The following is a 16,613-nucleotide window of genomic DNA, read 5'->3' on the forward strand; positions in this document are numbered from 1 at the left end:
GTGCCTTCATTCTTGATTCAGCCTCAGATGTACATAGTCATGTGGGCTGAGTTCAAGGACTGTCATTGTGGCAAGTGAATTCCATGATTTCTGCTAGTGTGATCCTCAAAGAGGTGGCTGCACCATGGATGGAGATCATCTTTTCCACCCACTAGTAGCCACTTCATGATTTCCTTCACATGTCATTGTAGCCTTGTGGCTTCCTCTGTTGTTTTCTGCCTGTGTTTGACACACTGCGCTTAATCACTGAGGCCCTTTGTAAATGTTTCTATTATTTAATCCAAAATCCTTCACACGAGAGAGAGAGAGAGAGAGAGAGAGAGAGAGAGAGAGAGGTCCGCCATTGACTCAATTCTGCACACTATCAAATGGTCCACCTCTGTTTCATCCCTACTCCCCCAAACCCCAGAAATCTGCTCAGTCTTCATAAGGGGTTCCTGCTGTCAGACGCCTGCACCTTTAGTCACCTGCTATTATGGATTAGTCCGTGCATTCAAAAGGGGTCACACAGAGTTCTGATATTCCTTGCCATCCAAATAATCTCAGAATTCATTGGTGTATACAGTCTCAGCTTTGAATCTTTTAGCGCTCATCATTGTCTTATTCCCCAAGGCCTGCTGTCCTTCATGATATCTACTCTAGTTCGACATGAATAGATGATTTGATATCCCTGTGTGCACAAAGCACAATGCATACAGTTCAATACTTCTGCCTTTTGGGTGCAGATTCTGACACACTCACAAAAGGGGATGTCATGTGCACGTCCTAGTTTGTGTGTAAGGAGACCTATCATTCTACATGCCACTAATCAGTTGTTTAATAATTTGCCCCAAGTACACGCCATTTGAAGCCACTGCAAATCCCAATGAGGTCGTTCCAAAGCACTCCTCCTCCTCCGAGAACGTCCCAAGCATTCAGTCTAGTGAATTAAGTGCAGATTCTTGCTATTTAACTGTCCAAATCATCCAGAAAACAGAACAAAATAATTATCTTTTCAGTGCACTCCACTGGATGAACGAAGAATCACTCACCTTGTCAACATCGGCAAAATTGTCCTCGTACTGACCGGCAAACTCGCTTCTGACCAGGACGGGACTGTGGCGAGACTTCCTGTGTCCATTAGAGCTGCAGTAGGATTTCACGATTCGAACAAAGATGCGAGCGTCGTCAGAGGGACGCAACTGGCCCCAATTGGGAACGGCCCCACGGCCGGGACGGGCAGCACGTGCACGCCACGACGATGGCGACGCTGCTGCTGAAGACGACGAGAAGCGAAGCGAGAGAGGAGAAGCCGCAACGGCGGTTGATGAAGAGTGAGAGGGGCAAGAGGAGGAGGTGGTGGTTGTGGTGGCGATGGCGGCGGCGGAAGCAGAATAGCAAGAGTAATGATAATGGGGAGGAGGGGGAGGAGAGGGGGAAGGGGAAGAGGGTGGGGGAGCGGAGGAGGTGGCCGCCAGCACCATCGCTGGCTCGCTCGATCAACCTTCGAGAAAAGGGCACAAAGATCCTGCTGGATTCATTCGTCCTTGTTGCTCGTTCCCGACTTCACCTTTTTTCCTCTCTTTTTTTCTGTCTATGAAATTTTACAATTATTTTGTGTGGAGCATGGAATCACACTCATCCAATTATGCATTAGCTCTTTTTTGTTTTCTTTCTCTCTTCTTTGTCTTTCCCCCTCCATTCGGAATTCCCTTTTCGTTTTTTGGAAGAGACATTGAAGTGTTTTTTCTTTCTTAAGTCAGAGGCAAATAGAACGTATTATCTATCGCACCACTAAACCACAGCTTTATAGGAGCATTTACAAGCCTTGAGAACATCATCCAAAAAGATTAGGTAGGAGATCATGTATTAGATTGGGTTTCGAAAATCTTTGGACTCCTTGAAGCACTTAGCGATCTAAGTAGCATCCTTTGCTAATTCTGGAAGTAGGAACTCCAATTCGAAGTCTTTTGTATTGGATCTTCCTTTCTTTGCATCAATCCTTGCATTGAGTTGTCGGAGAAAGCCATCAATCTGCGCACATACAAACCATCTAAAATCAAACAAAGCATGGTGAAATTTAAGATTAAACACTTGTATCATCTATATCTATATTATCTCATATTTTACAATCTTCCAAACTTATAGCCAAACCGAACAATTGTGGCATGCATTCCAAACTTTTGAGAAAAAAAAAATTGGGAGAATTTATAGTTTGAAGGGTTTAAAAGAAACCTCAACTTGCATGATACATTCAATGGCGCGCACACACACACACACACACTCTCTCTCTCTCTCTCTCTCTCTCTCTCTCTCTCTCTCTCTCTCTCTCTCTCTCTCTCTCTCTCTCTCTCTCTCTCTCTCTCTCTCTCTCTCTCTCTCTCTCTCTCTCTCTCTCTCTCTCTCTTACCAGGCGAATCAACAATGTTAGAGCAGGGCATGGATAGGAGTAAGGTGTGAGTGGAGCAATGGTGAGGGCGGAGTAATGTCAAGGTGCATTGGCGAGGTGAAGGCAACAGCAACAACAAGGCACCTAACGTGGTGGCAAGACAACAAGGCGTCTAGGTGGAGGCAGCACCATTAGCAGCAATGAGACGAAATAATGGAGATGGGTGTGAAAAAAGATAAGGGGTGCGATGAGGATCATAGACAAAACATGCCATGAATTTGAGAAAACAAAGAAAGCCGTGTAAGAATTACTTGATAGTTGCCTCTTAAATAGACATATGAATACATCAAATACATTGTGTTTAGACTAGTTTGACTTGCTAACTCACACCTTTATCCATAAAACTCATCATCCTCATTTACTTGCATACAAACTCTAATTCATATTATTTCTTACAAAGAAGGCACCACTCAAATATGTACACATGCAAATTTATCAACACCTCCCCTTGGTGCCTTCTTCGACTACTACAAGGTGGTCAAGTGAATTACACGATTAATTTTACGATGGTTGATTATCTCCACCTCACTAGGTGTATTCTATGGCTACTACTAGTGGGTGGTCAGGTCCTGTATCTTCAAGTATTTAAGTCTTCTTCTTGTTGTCTTTAGAAAATGTGTCATTATGCCTTTTTGTCTTGGTGGTTGTCCTCCATGAAGTTTGATTGTCTTTTGAACCTGAGTGCATCTTCATGATGTCCAATCTCCTTACAATGATTGCATTTGGTTAAGTGTTTCAATCTACATTCTGTGTTAACGTGTCCTTTCCTCCCATAGTGGTAACATTGCTAGGGATCCTTCTTTGTAAGAATACAATGTCCTTGAATGTAAATAAGTCAACCTACCCTTTAAGTTCCTTTTCTTTCAAAAGGACCAAATATATATACATTTCAAGGTTAAGGGATTCATGTGTAAGGAGTGAAACTTTTAAAGACTCGTATTCCTTTAGTAGGCTTACAAGTAGCATTGCTATTGCATCCTTTTTTGGAATTATAATGTTGATACCTTCGAGTTAGTTGATTAAGCTTAATGATTGTGATACATGTTCTATAAGTGAATCCTTGAATTCCTAGTGGAGACTATAGAAATCAAAATTTTAAGTATATCTCTTGATTTTTAGCTTTCGCACCAAAATTTTTATTTAATTCTTCCTAAAAGGTGGAGTAAGAGGTAAAAATACGAGCAAAAGCAAGAAGATACAAGAGCAATGGAGATTCAAGCAAGAAAGAGCAAGGTAGTATGTGAGAACTCCAGTAATCACCATATGTGGCCTACCTTCCCTTATTCTATTGTCATAGAACAAATAAAAAACAAAGTGATAGTGATTGCCAATTGTCACTTGTAGTATACAAGTATGTGGGTAATAAGTACTAGTAAATGTAGGTGACTAGGCATAGGTAGCCTTTAACCCCCAACAATCTCCTACTTCAAGATGAATGTGCATGACTATGGAGAAAACAAGAAAAAATGAAAAAGTAGAAAGTATACATATAAGTACACCTAGATGAAGAATAGACGCCATCTCATCCCATGCCCATCATCTTCCAAAAAGGCTACCATCATGGGCCTTCTTCCTTTAAAGACACGAATCCATATCACTATGAGAATAACCTTGTGAATGCATAAAGGTATCAAACTTATGATACCATTCCCTTGGTTTACTTAAGTCCATCAAGGCTATCCCTTAACTTGCATACTAGGTGTTTCTTGCCCTTTTTCTCAAAGCCCTTAGGTTGCTCTATATATATTTTCTCATGTAGACCCCCATGTAAGAAAGCAATCTTAACATCCATTTGGTACAAGTTTAGATCCATTTGCGCAAACCAAGGCCAATACCAAGTAAAGGGTAGTCATCTTGACCATAGGAGAGAATATCTTATCAAAGTTAACTCCCTTTTTCTATTTGAAACCCTTAGCAACCAAATATGCCTTATATGCTAGCTTAGGGCAATCAAGTGTGTTCTTTAACTTATACACCCACTTGCATGGCAATGCATATTTACCATCTAACAAGGAAATCAAATCCCATATATGTTTTTTGTATAGTAGGTCAAACTCAGATTGCATGGCCCTCTCACAAACAGTGACTATTACCTCTATGCATAGCCCCATTATTATAAGTACGGGATTCACCAAAATCTATCATCATGACATAATGCATAGAGAGCTCAAAACAATCAAGAGTATACAAAACTTTAGTAGAGTATCTTAAGACTAGTTGTGGGGCCGGTACTGCTTGTTCTCTATGTTTAGTAATATGATCTTGTATAACATGCAGATCATGGGTCATGATATCATTAGTACATACATGCTATCTAAGTAGGTACTTGAGATACACCTGGTGATCTTTCAAGAGGAGCCTCCTAGGGCATGATATCACAAAATTGCTCAAATGCCTTAAAGACATATTCTTCCCGAATGTCAGTTCGTAGGCTTTTTAGCCTAGACTGATCACCAACCTCATCATCCAAACTATCTAAACCATTAGAATCTCCATCAAAGCCCAAATGACTAGCAGATGGATCATTACCATCTGATACTTTCTTCTTCTCTTTGTCCTTACCTGCTTTCTTCTTCTCTTTGTCCTTACCTGCAATACTAGTAAATGTACTTGAAGATGTGAAACTGCTCTTGAGTCTCCTAGATCAAGGGTTAACTATAGATGTAGTACCAGATGATGTTTCTCGTCCACTAAGGCTCCATAATTCTTGCTTTTCTTTATACACATATATGATCATCAGTATCATCCAATGTATCACCCCATTAGATGTATACCAACTACTTATCTCATAAAAAATAACATCCTTGCTCCCTTTGAACACACCTATAACAAAATATTTGTTGCCACCAAGAGATATGTTCTCTATAGGCCTCCAAATATATGTATGCATAACATCAAGTATATTCCAACTCACATCTCTATCGTGCAAAAAAGGTTGTCTTGCTTGCTTACCAAATTGACATACTTCACACACTTTATGAAATTTTGCAACTCTAAAAATAGGCAGCTTTATAACCAACCCTTTCAACTACATTAATTTCAACCTGTACGCATTTGTATATCCAATATGTTTGTGCCATATTTCAATTTTTGCAACCAATCCTTTATTTTTAGCATACACAACAACATTCATAGTAGGAATTTCGGGATCTAAAGTGAATATGTGGCCAACTCTACTTTCTTTTACAACTAACCTATACTAATCATTAAAATATTCTACAAAGAAATCTTTGTATTAAATAGAATATGTACTCTACCATTTAACCAACAGATACTAAATTCTTTGTGATCTAAAAAAGCTGCGTGCAAGTGCTAAAGGGCTAGTTTGCAGAATATACCATGCTTGCTCCCACAACAAATCTCACATCAATCTAAGATTTTTTATTTGCCTTGCTTCGAATGTCTCTATAGACACTATCCAAGAGAAAAGAGTGGTAGAATGGGAGAGATTTTTACGCATTGCTTGCTTGCTCATATCCTTGCTTCTTCTCCTTCACTTTAGCCTTCAAAACTAGCCTCTCTCAATGGAAGCACTCTGATACCATGTCACAAATCACATGTGCTAGGGAGACTTGCTTGAGCTATTGTGCCAAACACACATTATACAAACAAGAGAAAAGCTCACTCAAGAATATAAGAGAAGAGATGGAGGCCAAAACATTTTCTTACTAGTTTTTTCTTCTTTTTCACACAATACAATATACACAAAGTATAGGTAAGATACAACATAAAGAAAAGTAGCCTCCTAAGTCAAACATTGCATAATTGACTATACTGATCGATTGGCACTATAACTATGCTAGTTGTAGGTAGGTGCAACATACTAAATATAATAAGTGATAAGTCAGTGGCCATGTGAGGATCATAATGACCACTGATACACTAAGTATAGACGTGTGAACCCATCTAGCCAAGCAGTCCATCATCAATGTCCACACATGTTGAGCTTGCCATCTCAACACTATACTCCAAGGCATTTATCTCTTCTATCTTAACATTGGACTTAGGAACAATGTTGCAATTATCAAAAGCCTTCGCATTATCTTGTGCTTTCCCTTTGCCTTTTTCACATCTATCATTGCACATCTTATGACACATTAGCCTAATGTGACCTTCCTATTTGCAATAATGACAAATGAGAGAGGACTTAGGACAAGAGAGACTTGCTGCATGATTGCCCACAAGACTTAGACTTGCCCTATTGGGTTGTGAGTCTCTACCACAGTTATTATTTCCTCTACCATCATGCCTACCTCTAACTGTAAGTGCATGAGAAGCATGGGTTACATCAATGCTCTTTATGTTCACTTCTTTTGTAAGCAATGTACTCTCTATATCAAAGCATTTAAAGCCATCTTCATGAGGATTTAGCACTCGTAGTAATATGGAATGTATCCCCAAATTCACATAGTGTGACAAGTAAGAACAAAGACTTTATGCTATCCTCAAACTCAATGTTGTGCCGTTGAGCCTAATGCACCAACAATCGGGACTTTGGACAAACTTCTATTGTTTCAAAAGCTACAACTCACTTTGGTGACAATCTCTTACATTGTCTCTCAACACTCCACTCTAACTAACCAAGCACCCTCCTCTCCAACCTTAGAAAGCAAGAACACGAGACTAGCTCAAGTTGTAATGAACTCACCTAACTTATCTTATTATATTTGATGATTTGAAGGCTCAAAGATAATTCCACGGCCACAATCAACACGATCCAATGTCATTGCTTCTTCACATCCACAATCAAGTACACCAACGAGTCGAAGAGCTAGTAGAGAAGATGAGAAAAGCAAGAGATGGCGAAGAGCTTCACTTTCCCTCAGTCCCTCGTTTAACACACCTCTCACTCTCTCCCTCTCAGTCAATGGAAGCAAGATGATAGACTAGAATGATTGAATAGAAAGCTTGAGTAGTCACACTAATAGAGCTTCTGTAGCATGGATGTGCCAAAAGGTCAATACAACTAAGACCTCCCACCCTTATATAGATCAAGAATTAGGGTTAGGTTTAGGGTTTGCACCTTTTTTGTGTTTAGGATTTGCATTCTATCTTGGGCATCCTACTTACTTTGTGGGCTCTAGGCCGGTCAATCATCATTGCACGCTACTTAAGATATTCTAATTACAAATACATGTGTACAACCACACAATAGTTGCGGGTGCAATAAACACAATTGCGATAAACAAAGTTATGGCTTTCACAAAGTAATACAGCCATGATAATATGATGATGTCCATGAAGTATAAATATAATCCAAGTGCCCAAAATTAAGGCATTGAAGCTCCACAAAAATAATATCCACAAAAAATAATAGTCGACACTTTCACTTTTGTAGTCTTCTCAAAATATCGCTAACATTATTTCCCCCATAAACGAATGCCAATCCCATAGCACTCACGTTGCAGGTAGCATGCTGGAGCTTGCACCGAAGATGCCCAATGCTAGAAACAATCATGATGAAGAAGTAGGAGTCCTGATGGTGGAGAAATGGATGTTGTTGATGAAGAAGAACTTGCTCAATGAAGAATGATGTAACAAACAACTAGTGACAAGATTGTGGGAGAGAAGGAAGGAGTCTCCCTTGTAGCTTTCTCACGTACACAATGGGGGAATACACACAAAGGTGGAGACTGAAAACAGTTTTCCTCTTCTTAGTTGTGTAAGCCAAAAGAACTCTCATACAGAGAAATAGAAGAACCCTACATATGGGTCTCAAACCAAACTCAACTAACTAAGGTGGCATACTAACTGAACCACGAACTAGAGTAGATAAGGATAGCTGTCATTTAGCTATTATTCATGGGCGGTGTACCAACCGCATTTGCAGCTAACAAGTCGGTGACATAAATGCACAACGGTCACCCTGGCATATCATGAGTGGAGCTCGATATCTCAACATTCCCCCTCGAGCTCAATCCCAATTCCTGCACACCAAGCAGGTCTCTGAACTTGCGTAGCTTCTCTACACCCAATGCCTTCATAAATATGTCAGCTACCTGATCCTCTGTGCTGACATAAACTAGATCAATAAGACCTAGTAAAACCCTCTCTCGCACATAGTGAAGCCCCTGGGAATCCTTCCCATTTGAGTGTTGGTCTTGTTGTAAGTGAACAAATGATGGAAGACTTATGTCGTGGCCCTAAGATCCTCCTTCTCAATGGCCAAAAATAGCAATCCATATGAGTTGACACTAGGCTTATCATTCCACCTTTGATCCACCATAGGAGTTTTATGGAGTTTACCTTGTTTCCCATTTCCTTAGTGGAGACCTAGAACTCGTTCTATCAATTCTGGAGTGAGTGCCACTTCCCTGCCTTCCCTATGCCCTATCACACTTGTTCTAGTTTTAAAATCATAGTTTTGCACAAAGTTGTAGCAAGTGGAAAAATGAATAGGCCCATTGGTTGCCTGCACATAGTTGTTTAGCCCACATTGAGCCACCAACTCCCTAACTTTAGGATACTTGTTGACAATGTTTTCTAAGTTAGAAAGATGGTGAAACTTTAAAGCACCAAAGCTCCACAAACTGGTCTCTAGATCAAACTCCTTGCATTGTTCCGTAATGAACACTCCCTTGTCCTCATCGCAAGACTTCTCAATAGCCACCAATGAAGACATCTCAGATTGTGAACCTACCATCTATTTAATCAAAATAAGACCATATCTTGAGAAATTTTTAGGTAATCAACAAAAAAAAAAAAAAAAACCATAAGAGCCATACCTTTGCCTTTTAATTAAAAAATACCAAAATTGAATGGTTCAATTTCCCCCCTGCAAACAAAAGGACTAGGGAAGGTGTCAGTGCAACACCAACAAAAAGGAAAAGACAACCCAAACTGATTATGTACATAGAAAATCCAAAGAAAACTAAATGGCGGGTAAAGATGCGAAAAGGGGGGGACAACTACTAAGTATAAAAGGTGGGGTTATGCTCCAATTCTGCAAATGCATCTAGGTCAAATGGTTGCATTGCCAAGCTACACAAATAAGTGGTAATATCTATAAGCAGGGACTAGCAAAATGGCTAGCCACATGTAATTCCTCGTTTGTAAAAATCTAATTAAGTAAGGGATGGTGTTGCAGATTGGAGGGCACTTCTAGATCATGAGCCAAAATGATAGCATGGAGTGAAACATTAGAATGATGTGTAGGATTAGCTTGAAGGGTGCAAATGGCGCACCATTGCTCAACAATGGTCATAAGACAACTCCCAACATGAGCAATCTCCAGCCGATGGCCATATCGGTGTGTAAGAAAGGACTAGAAGTGGTTTGTTTAGTTGTAAGGTTTGCAATCTTAGCATCATCATCACATTTGGTCAGTGGGGTATAAGTTGAGATGAAGCGGGAAGACTAGAGATGCTTCAAAGGAAGAGTCTTGGCATATTCAACTTGCACTAAGAGACTTTTGTGAAAGAGAAGTTCATTCTCCTCCCATATGGGATTCCAAATAGTAGCAAGTTTAAGTGCCTCATTATCAACAAGGCTAAGGTCAATCATAGCAAATAATTTTGCAAAAGTGGTAAACGTAGAGTCAAATTGGAGTAACCAACTAGCTTCTAGGGAGTTGTCCTTCGTGGCCAAGTCTATTGCCATGCCGGTGTTGAGAGAGCGATAGATGAGCAAAGATTTGAGACTAGAAGGTGGATCAAGAGTGGTGGAACTACTTTGAAGATGAGTTGAAATTGGGTCCTTGTGTTCATGTTGGATTTTAGCTTGGGCTACTTGATCCAATTGGTGGACTGGCCATGTGAGGGAATGGATGAGCAAGATGCCTCAGATGTTTTGAAGGGTTTCAAGGGGAGGGGTGGCGAAATAGGATTAAGGGGGGATTTTAAGAAAAAGTGGAGATGGGGAGTTGGAGGGAGGCAAGAGAAGTAATTCCTTAGGAAGTGGTTGGATAAGTGGGGTGGAAGGGGATATAGAATCTAACTATACATGAGATGTCACGGTAGCTAGGGGTGGAGATGAGTGAGAAGATCACCGTGAAGAGGAAGCTTGGCACTTAGATCTACCTAAAGCATTTGTGGACAAAGCCCGAAGAAAAGTGATAGAGAAAAATTTAGATCATTTGGAATCCAAATGGAGGAATTGCCCTTGTAATAGCCCTGTGCCTCTAAGAGAGAGCATGCCACCCAACACCAGGAAATTTTTGGCTTTGGAGAAGTTTGGTGACATCGAAATGGCTTTCTATGTAATGGATTTGAGATTTGTGAAGGTGGAGATGGAACTAGTGATGGGAGGCAAGGTTGCCACTAGAAGCTAGAAAACTTTATAGGTGCAAGCTTGGAGGTGTGACTAACAAGAGTAGAGTGGTGATGGTGGGCTTGGAGCAATTGACAAATTAGGAAGCTACTGGATTGCAAACGGGTAGGATGAGGAAGTGGTATGGGACCTATGGAAAGATCCCCTTTACTGACAGCGGAAATGACTTGGGCACTGAAATTTGCAATGTAATGCACTGATCAACATAGTTGATTGTGTAGGGAACCTCATACTTAAAAGGTCGACCCAAGAGAAGTTCCTTTCCTACATCCTCCTCATTTGGAAGAACGTAAAAAAGAAGAGGAATGCTCTTAGTTGCAACAATAAGCAAGAGCTTACGTTTGCCCAATAGTGAGTAGGGTTGGCCACCATAGAGGTGATGCTTACTGGGAGTGGGCATCGAAGTGGGTTGGACCAAATCCATCCAAAGGTTATAGGGAAGGGTGTTGAAATCACAACATTCATCAATGAGAGCATCAGTAGTAACTTGTTGGGCATCAATAAATTGGATTCGAAGAAAGGCAAGAGAAATAATAGGGTCATCTGTAGGGTCAATTAAAGAAATGGAAATTGTCCGTACATTGGAAAATGAATAGGAGGTTGATAGGGGACTAGGAAAAGACAACTTGTGAGTGTTTAGCTGTTGCTTAAATTGCTCATACCATGTTTGTTCAGGCACCATGATCATGTTGATAGGAACATCAGGAGGATGCATGGGGCGTTCATGCAAGCAATGGCCTGGGGGGTAATACTTCTTAATGCAGTTGCCCATTGAAGTGTCCAATGCCTTCCCCCTCCAGGGTTTCAAGCTCAACATTGCTCATCCTACTAATTTAATGAACACAATACAGTCCTAGGCCTTGAAGTTTCAATTTATGCTTATGGCCTTTAAGAGAATATAAGAGCACCAAGTCACCTTTATCAAAGGAACATTGTTTCATATGTTTATCAAACCAAGTCTTACGTAGGGCCTTTTCAGCGAGGACATGTGTGGCCAAAAGGCGAGTTTTAGTAAGGTATTCTCCACAAAATAGTTAGTCCGAGCACTAGTGCCTTCCCAACACTCTTCAACTTCAATGTGAAATTGGGGATTAGAAACTCAGTTGGCATAATAGCATCAATACCATAGGTGAGTCAAAATGGAGCCTCACTAGTTGCAGTCTTCAAAGTAGTACGATAGGTTAAAGGGACATCCATTAGCTTGTTATCCCAATCAGAGCATGAAGTAGAAAGAATCTTGGTCAAAACATTCAGCAAAACCTTATTGGTGGCTTCAGCCTGGGCCATTAGCGTGAGGATAGTAGTGGATATGACTTGCGATGGATAATTAGAAAAGTAGAGAGCAAATGCTCAATGACCCCATTCAAAAAATGAGTCCCTTGATTGTTAACCAACTCAATTGGGTAGCCAAAGCAAGAAATCACTTGTTCCCACAAGAACTTAGCCATTTTATGGGCATCATTTTTTCGGGTGGCTCAAGTCTCAACCATTTAGTCATATAGTCAGTTGCCATTATGATATAGCATGCTTGGAAATTCCTAGTATCCCTAAGCATGCTATATTGTAGACAATCCACCACCTCCATTGCTTAGCTCTCCACTTACCCTAGTCCTTGGTGCTCTTGGAGTTGCTACATTTTGGAGGGTGCTGAACAACATGCAGTTCTACTTGTGGAAGCATTCGGTGATTCCATGAGAAGAGTTATTATAAATACCGGAGTTGGTGTCAATATTATGAATCAGGTAGTGCTTAAGACATGGGGCAACCCTCCAATTGAGCATGTCCACTTTAATCTCATTGTTGTCGATGGTTCTAAGGTGCGCACCCTAGGTGTGTTAAATGATTGGCTGGTGAAGATCGATGGTGTCAAGTTCTTTGTCACACAGGTCTCAACTATATTGACCCTTTTGGCACATCCATGCTATGGAACCTCTATTAGTGTGACTGAGAGGGAAAGAGTGAGAGGTGTGTTAAGCGAGGGACTAAGGGAAGGTAAAACTCTTTGCCATCGTCTTGCTTTTCTTGTCTTCTCTACTAGCTCTTTGACTCATTGATGTGCTTAGTTGTGGATGTGAAGGAGTGATGGTATTGGATCATGTTCATCATGGTCGTGGAACCATCTTTGAGCCTTTAAGTCATCAAATGCAAGAAGGTAAGTTAGGTGAGTTCATTATAACTTGAGCCATTCTTGTGTTCTTACTTTCTTGGGTTGGAGAGGATCAGGGTGCTTGGTTAGAGTGGAGTGTTGAGAGACAAGGTGAGAGATTATTGTTGAAGTGAGTTACAGCTTTGCTAAAACAATAGAAGTCCATCCAAAGTCCCGATTGTTAGTGTGTTAGGCTCAGCATTTTGTTTTTGTTGTTGGGATCTAGGATTGTGCAACCGCCAAGGTTCTCACACTCCTACCATGTGGTGGAATAGGAGGCTTGTGCATGGGCATGGATGGGATCGATACGGCATCCATCATATGTGTTTGTAGCTAACATTCCAAAACCCATGAGACTAGGTTAGGAAGACTGAATTGAAAGGAACCGGTTTGTTGGATTGAGATTGGAATAGGGTAGAGTAGAAGAAAACACCAAAACACAAAAACTCAAAACTCAAATGCAAAATGAAAAACTCAAGATACTCTTTTTGTTGGTCATGTTGTGTAGCAAGGTTGCTTGATTTCTTGTCTTTGTCAGTGGCTTCATTCTACATGTTCATGATTAAATACAAATCAAATCTATTGCTTACCCCGGTACTTGTCTCATGAAGCTCTTGTCTTGTTGAGGTGTTAGAGAAAGAAGTGTAGAAAAAGATATAGAGAGAGTAGGTGAAGAGAGTACGAAGAATAGTAGTAAGAAGAAGAAGGTAGAAGGGTAAGAAGAGGACAAGAAGAGAAAGATGACGATGTAGAAGGAAGATGAGAAAAGAGAAGTAGAAGGTAAAGAGAAGAAAGAAGGGTAGCGGAGATGGAAAGAGTAGGAGGAGAAGAAGAAGTATGAAAATGAGAGACGAAGAGGAAATGAGGAGAAGAAGAAGCATAGAAGAGAAAGAAGGGGAAGAGTAGGATAGAAGAAGAAGAGAGAAGGAGTAAGAAGAAGAGGAAGAGTGGAAGAGAAGAAAAAGGGGGTGAAGAAGAAGATATCGAAGAAGATAGAAGATAAGGAGAAGTAGAAGAATACGAAGGGAAGAGAAAGAATAAGAAGAAGTAGACAAAGAGGAAGGAGTGGTCGGATAGGAGGGAGGAGAGGGATATATATACCTCTCTCTCAACGTTTTGATGGGTAGGTGGATGCTGGTTGGCTCTCCCTCCCTCCCTCTCTCTCTCTCTCTCTCTCTCTCTCTCTCTCTCTCTCTCTCTCTCTCTCTCTCTCTCTCTCTCTCTCTCTTTTGCTGCTTTTGCATGAGCAGGGGTGGTGGTTGGTTGGCTGGCGGTGGCTAGCTGGCAAGGGTAAGCTGGGTGGCGACAATAAGGTGGTGACCATGGCAACAGGTGGCGATGCATGGAGTTAAGATTTTTTTTTTCTTTAAAAAAAATTGTGCTTTCTTTCTTCTCACTCCCTACCACACACACACTATCACACACAAACACACAAACACATACTAACACACATACAAGCACACACGCACACACTCCCTTACACACAATATCAGTAGTTGCATACACACCCCACCCTTACTCTCCCTATCACACTTGCCATTTACACACACACTTGAACTCTCCCATTGCAACCACACCATCTTCACGCCCCCCCCCCCCCCACACACACACACACGCAACCACACACACACATTAATACATACTTATTCACTCACGCAACACCCATTCACACACAAGCATTCACACACTCATCCCTCACTCATACCCACTCACTCATGCTCACTCACATTCACCCACTCACACCCATCCCCCTCATCACTCATTCCTCACTCATACCCACTCACTCATCCTCACTCACTCACACTCATACCTATACTCACTCATGTCCACAGTCACTCATACCCATAACACTCACGTCTCACTTATTCTTCACTCACACCTCACTTATCCCTCACTCATTCTCACTTACACTAACCAAACACTCACACACTCACTCACACTACCAATTACACAGTCACTCACACTACCAATTACACACACACTATGCCTCAAGGCTCACTCATACTTGTCTTACTCACATTCTGAATTTGAACCTTTTGCTTTACATATTTGCATCAAAGTGTCGTCCTTACTTGCCATATTGTCAGCATGACATGGTTGTGATACTTTGAGAAATTGCTTGCACCCATGCACATTGCATTTGAAAGGAAGAAAGCTTGATTTCACACTTTGTGTTTCTTTTAACTTTGAAAATAGAAATGATGAAGAGAATATGTTGTATTTAACTAACATTGAGAGAACCCTTAAGATACTTCACAATCCCACTCAACAATTAAACAAAAAAACAAATAAGGAATTTCTATAATATTTGATGCATCACTCACTAAGGACCATAGACAAGGCCTAGGCTAACCTCTCACATTGATTTAGTTGTATGTGCTTGCAAACATCAAGGTGATCCTCTCTCCTTCCAAGGAACAGAGCCCTAGCCCGAAACTCTTATTGTCCCAACAACAACCTTCATAATGGATGAAGCAACATTTCTCAACTCTCTCCCACGAGATGTCCAAGAGTCCTTAAATAGCTACCAACTAGTTGCATGCTTTGATCGTGCTCGACTCTCCCCAATAGACCTTGACGAAAAGTTATGGCCCTTAAAGATCAAGGAATTAGTACTTTTAGCAAGATCCTCGAACACACCATGGACATAAAGCAAGAACTTTTGAACATGAAATTTAAACTAGATGGGATCAAGAACATGATGTTGAACGTTGAAATGCTAGGATCATCCACTACACTCTAACTGACTTTGTCCAACACACGCTCTTTGATCACATGGATTTGCTCACTGTAGGAGCTCATATGGCACAAACACTAATGATTGGGATGGGTAACACACCTGCCCAACGAGATCAAGCCAAAGTACCCTAGCATCCAAGCAAATTGACAAGTATCATGCTGGAGATGACCCATATAGCTTCATAAGTTTGTGAGGCCAATAACCTTACAGGAGATGCTAAGCAGACTCAAACATTTGGGCTTTGCATGGGCGAGAAGTGTTGTACTTGGTTTACTAGCGTTGATGCTACGGAGAAGGCTTCCTTTGCAGCGCTTAAAACTCTCTTCATTAAGCGATTTGCAGAGGCAAGCTATGGGGACAATTTAATTGTCTGACTCATGAATATTGAACAATATGATGAAGAGAGCATGTGAGACTATGTGTCTCAATTAAAAGGCCTCTACAAGAGAATCCCACTAGCTAAAAAACTAGTTGCTAAAGTAGTCACGTAGGCTTTCATTAAGGGTATCCATGCACCTAGACTCAAAATCTCATGGCCGATGTAATGAAACAACAACAAGAGCTCTTGAAAACCATTGACTCATTTAGGCAGACTCAACCTTATTGACAAAATGTGCAGTGCATCCATTGCGGTGGTAATCACTTACCATCTAAATGCTCTCGATAGAGCAGAATCTGCACTAATTGTGGGTGGTTTGGTCACGAGGCATCTACATGTTGAGCCCCTAGGAGGCTTCCCTATGTTGCGCTATATGCCAATCGTGGGCTCCCATACCCAAGACCTCAATAGATGGCTCTTCTTTCTCCTTTCAAACATCTTCCTATAGCTCCCTGAGCTGACATTAACCCATCGGGCATCCCACGACCTTTGGGTCCTATCATAACACTCATCCACCTAGTGATACCCCTATCCACTATGTTGAAGAGCCTACTGAAAAGAGGATGATTATTACCCACCCATTTGTCTCTTATGATGAAGAAGGAAATGCCATACTTATGGACTATAGACCGATCCCAATCATGACGTTATG

General features: G+C 41.0%; 1 protein-coding gene across 1 annotated transcript in view; it reads right to left on the minus strand.

Moving 5' to 3' along the window:
• RBCX2 (Chaperonin-like RbcX protein) overlaps nucleotides 1-1,536 on the minus strand; it is a 94,157-nt gene extending 92,621 nt beyond the window's left edge. The window contains exon 1 of the mRNA XM_087682529.1: nucleotides 1,032-1,536. Within this exon, the coding sequence (XP_087538655.1) occupies nucleotides 1,032-1,463 (432 nt within the window). The 5' untranslated portion in view covers nucleotides 1,464-1,536. The remainder of the gene's footprint in view (nucleotides 1-1,031) is intronic.
• Nucleotides 1,537-16,613: the final 15,077 nt, after the last annotated feature.

This window comes from Lygodium microphyllum, chromosome 8 (genome assembly GCF_053477565.2).
Source record: "Lygodium microphyllum isolate KBCC chromosome 8, Lygodium_microphyllum_v1.1.10, whole genome shotgun sequence".
In the NCBI taxonomy this organism is placed as follows: domain Eukaryota; kingdom Viridiplantae; phylum Streptophyta; class Polypodiopsida; order Schizaeales; family Lygodiaceae; genus Lygodium; species Lygodium microphyllum.